Source organism: Poecilia formosa, unplaced genomic scaffold (genome assembly GCF_000485575.1).
Source record: "Poecilia formosa unplaced genomic scaffold, Poecilia_formosa-5.1.2 Scaffold171, whole genome shotgun sequence".
Taxonomy (NCBI): Eukaryota; Metazoa; Chordata; class Actinopteri; order Cyprinodontiformes; family Poeciliidae; genus Poecilia; species Poecilia formosa.
The window spans coordinates 1,383,740-1,388,671 of record NW_006800110.1 but is presented as its reverse complement, the minus strand read 5'-3'; the positions used below and the strand labels follow the sequence as shown (position 1 = coordinate 1,388,671).

Genomic DNA, 4,932 nt, shown 5'->3' with positions numbered 1-4,932 from the left:
AGTTCTGTTCGCTGGTTCTGTTTGGTTCTGTTTGCTGGTTTCTGGTGTTTCCCAGTCAGCAGCTTCTGTCCTTCCTGTTGTCTCTCAGGTTAGTTTATGCATTATTTTTTTTTACTTTACCTTCAGGATGTATTTCAAAGCCTTCATGTTTAAACAGAAGCAGACACTGCAGTCATTCCCCATCATCTAAAACACTCAGCTTGTCAAACTCAGAGCTCATTGGTTTATAACAGTAGAAATATTTTAAATGTATGTTAAATAACAGCAAACATGCATATTATTCACGTTTAAGTTGTGATGCATATGTTTTTCATTTAGAATAATTGTCTTCCCAGTTACGACGAGTCACACAGTCGGTGGTAATGATTATAATATCAGTAAAATCATTTAATCTGGTCTGTTTCCTGTTTCGTGTTTCTGTCTCTGGTTTGAATTATCCAACTTCCTAATCAAAGCAGGTGAAGCTGGATTAAAATAAATCTGAATAATCTGTAAATGTGTCACTCACCTCCTCTACAGAGGGTCCAGAAAAACGTCACGACGCCCCAAAACACGACACACTTCACCTCCGTCATCGTCCGGTCGGATTTCAGCCGACTGCGCAGCCGAAGGGAAGAACAAGGCGTGACGGAGATTTAAAACATCTCACCAAACTGGATTCATGAAGCATCTGCCAGTGACTAACCAAGGAAACAATAATTATTAGGCAGCTTCAACCTCTACAGCAGGACAGGAAGAACATTTCACTAAATCAGGAAGGCTCTGGGTTAAAACTGTTTAAACAAATGATATGAGGTTCATGTTTTAAATAAAAGTAGCAGGACTGGATACCAGGTGTGTATCTGTAGATCTGTGGCAGTCACAAACTGTAACATTCCTGGAAATATGAGAAAAGTTAAAATAATAACCTGTTAATACACATGAAAACATTAAATGTTAAATGCAGATTAAAGGTAAATAAGTTATCAGGTTAACTTTGTTTTAAATTTATGAAGCTCTCGGATTCAGGCCATAATGTTCATGAAAAGTCCAACCTTTAGTTTCTTTGTCTGATTTTTGTCATTACTTTTATATTTGCCCAATATTTCACTCAAACGTTGCAGCTTTTTGCTCATGGGGTCAAAGGTCAGCAGCTCTAATTGGTGTGAACTCCAGTCTGACTCTGACCTGCATGTTTTTAAAATGTTTTGCTTTTTCAACACGTTGGATTCACACCTTCCAGTAATAAACTGATTTCTGACACCTGGCAGCAAGTTGAGCTGATAGATTTGAGCCTTCAGGTCAATCAGGAAACTTCATCTGTTGACCTTTGGCCCCAAAACCGATCATCTCCATAATGGACATATGTCTTCTAATTTCCTTTGCTGCATAATGTACATTTATTCTGGCGTTAGGTAAATGTATCTTGAAGGAGAACAGCATTAAATAAAAGTCCAACAAGGATATTCATTTAGAATTAAAAATAATTCACCCTGAATTACCATGTTAATATAATGTATGTAATAAAAGTGTTTAATTAATGAAGGGGATAAAACTCAATCCAGACTTTAAGTTTAGGGTCTGGTTCGCAGAGTAAGAAGTTTTTTTAATTTTTTTTTTTATTATTATTATTATTCAATAATTAAAAAAACGAACCTCAGTTAAGTAAAATAAAATTGTAATCAAAACTCTTGGAATTGTAATGATTCCTTTTTTTAAAACAAAAAGTTTAGTTTAAAAAACTTTTTTTAAATTAAATAACTAATTTTTGTCTCGTGAACTTAAAAAGTTATTTTCCAAACATAAACTTTTATTTGCACACATCATAAATCTTTTGTTGTGATTTTAGGCCCCGCCCATGACGTCATGTGAGAATCACAAACAAAACTTTGAGTCACAAACAAAAACTTAGAATAGCAAGAAAAGATTCATGACATGCACAAATAATTTTGTTTTGCTAATAATTTTTTCACTTCATGAGACAAAAATGTGTGATTTTAATTTTTAAAAAAAGTTTTTTAAGCAAAACTCGGTAGGCTTTTCTCATGGTGACATGCACTAACAATTAAATATTTGCTTTTGTGTTTTTTGTTTTTTTTCCTGCAGTTCCACCTTAAAGTTTGATGCAGCTCTGCTTTCCTGAATGAACCATTTTCATCTCTGCAGCAAACAGGCAGCTCTTTTTATAGATTACAGTCACTAAAAGGTTGCATTGTGCCCTTGTTTATATTTTTAATAGTGTAATTCTGTAAAGACAAACTATGTCTGGTTCTAGTGCGCCTCAACACAGAATTAAAGCAGAAAACCAAGTGGAGACGCAGATTAAACCTGCTCTTAAAGGGGCGGTGTCAAGATATGTATTTTATAGCACAATCAAGTAACCATGTCACCTACTGTTGTTATAAAATGTTAAATATATTAAACATGGCTTAAAAGAAATTAAATTTTTAAATCCTTGAAATTGGGACTCTGTCTCTTTAAAAGCTCCTGGTCTTTCAGAAGCTCCACCTCCAGGAAGTCATCCCAACATGGCTCCTCTATTAACCCTTTAACGATGTTTTTCCCAGCGTTGCTCTGAGCAGCAGCTCCCATAATGAGCTCAGCTGTTCCACCAGCTGTTTGCTAATTGCTGCTGGCTAGTCTGAAGGAGCTGAGTGGGGAGGAGCTGCGACTCAAAGGCGGGGCTAAGTCCAACTCAGCGTTTTCACAGCTGAATGGTTGTCATGGAGATTAAAGGATTTCTCAAACATCAAGACAAAACTCCAGGAATGTTTTTGATAAAGGAATAACATTTTAACACAATGTGAAGATTAAAAAAAGTAAACTTTACATCATACTGCCCCTTTAACAAACACTGCAGGTCTGTGTCTGTGTCTGGTGAATTTTTGTTTAAAACATGATTAATTATCATTCATTGGGTAGAAAATACAGAAACTTTACTCAAGAGTAAAAATACTTCATAATAAATTTATTCAAGTAAAAGTAAAAAGTACAGCGTAGTAAAAATGATCCTAAAACTTTGTTTTTCCCTAAAGGTTATTGAAGTAAATGTAACCAGTTACTATGCAACTCTTATTAACAGGTAATCTGTAAGTGAGCCAGAAACTGGTTCCAGTTTGGTTAAACTGTTTTACTCCCATCAGGAGCAAAAAGGATTTTTTTTCTAAAGAAAACGGTACCATAAAATACAATTCTTCTTTTAAAAGCTAAAACCTTTTTTAAAAATACAATAATTCATAGAGCGACCTGAGCAGAGCTCAAAATTACAAACCATCAATAGAAATACAGGCTGCAGCTTTTCATTCATTCATTCATTCATTCATTCATTCATTCATTCATTCATTCATTCATTTATTTATTGTTTAAAATATTCAGCCTTCACATAAAAATAAATAAAATGCCAAGTGACGAAGAAGATTATTTAAAAACTCTATTCAGGCAGCATCATACAAGTAAGACCCAAATTATTTAGGATTAAAGTTAATCTTTTTGTTCACCTTAAAGTACCTTAAAGTTCTGGTGCGGCCCGGTTGGAGTCCGGAGCTGAATCAGAAAATATGGAGGGAGAGATTAGGGTCATGGTAAGAGGCTGTCCAACCTCTGTCTGTATATTTTTATTTACGTTCTATTTTAACAAAGTGTAAATAAAAACATTTTTAGTGTTTATCCTTTTATTTTATCTTGTCAGGGAGATTCAGAGGGTATGAATAATTATGAGCTTTACTGTGTAAACTGAAGACAGAAACATCCAGTGAATCCAGAACCAAAGACGGAAAACAAAATGACGTGACGAAGATTTAAAATACAAACCGAACCGCAGAAACATGGAGACATTAAAAATATTTAAAAAGCAACAAAAATCCAACAGCTGCAAAGAGAAAACAGAATTAAACTTTATAAATTAAACTTTTAACAATCCAGAGATTTAAAGTACAAAACAGAAAAATCTCAAAGTGCATAAAGACAATAAAACATTCAGAGGACAAAAACATTTAACAATTAAAAATCAGTCAGATTACCTTCATTTCATTTCAGTGTATTTATTTAAAACTGTAAAATATTTAAAACTGGTTAGGTAGTAAATATTGATTCCAGCTGATAAAAGCTGTTTTCATCACTTTAACTTCAGATGGATCCGTTTTTTAAAGTCAAATAACTTCAGAAAGTGCAAATTTTACCAATTAGGTCGATTTACAGCTTTTAAACTGGCATTTTTAAACATTTTTAGAATTTGAATTTGTTCTTCCAGTGTAAAGACAGAAAATAATGTTTATTCTTCATAGTATTTATAAAAAAACGAGGTAGATGAGGACCTGTTCTGTATTCAACAGACGCTGGTTAATACAAACTCTTCATTATTTAGTTTCTAAAATATATACATATTTATATATTATTAAATCCAGTCCCAGCACCACTGAGCTTCATCTCAGAGTCACTTCATGGTTCAGCAGTCGTTCGTTCTTCCTCTTCAGCTGAAGTAACAGAACCATGAGAAAAATCTCAGTCTTTTCTCCAACAAACAGATTCTGGAGGATCCCAAAGCAGATTCCAGGCTACAAGGAACCGAATCCTGCAGGAAGGTTTGTGACGGTTCTCCTGGTAGCTGAACAGGCGACACACAGGAAGCTCCTGATCGATGCTGAAACCTCCCTACAGTCCGTTCTCACCGTTCTGTGAAGGACGGCAGCAGAGCAACTGAAACTATTGTTCTTCTGTTTCTGAAGGTTTTCAAGCCTTTACTTTACAAACACGATGCTGGATTTCTTCTCGCTTCTTTAAAACATGTCAAAGGAAAGACATAAATTAAATGTTTTTCCACCAATTTTTCAGGGATTCACTGCATACCTTGTTTTAATGTATGAATGATTCATAGATCAGAGTTGAATGTTTCTCTGAAAAAGTTAGAGACTGAATTATAAATGGGTGAATAAGCAGCCAGAGTCCAAAGAAAAC

The 4,932-nt window shown here is 34.4% G+C and overlaps 1 protein-coding gene across 2 annotated transcripts in view; it reads right to left on the bottom strand.

Annotated features, from left to right (window-relative positions):
* Nucleotides 1-635, bottom strand: part of LOC103146961 (programmed cell death 1 ligand 1-like) — a 3,744-nt gene extending 3,109 nt beyond the window's left edge. The window contains exon 1 of one of the 2 annotated variants that reach the window (XM_007565069.2): nucleotides 509-635. In XM_007565069.2, the coding sequence (XP_007565131.1) occupies nucleotides 509-575 (67 nt within the window). In that variant the 5' untranslated portion in view covers nucleotides 576-635. The remainder of the gene's footprint in view (nucleotides 1-508) is intronic. The other variant, XM_007565067.2, reaches the window with a different exon arrangement.
* Nucleotides 636-4,932: the final 4,297 nt, after the last annotated feature.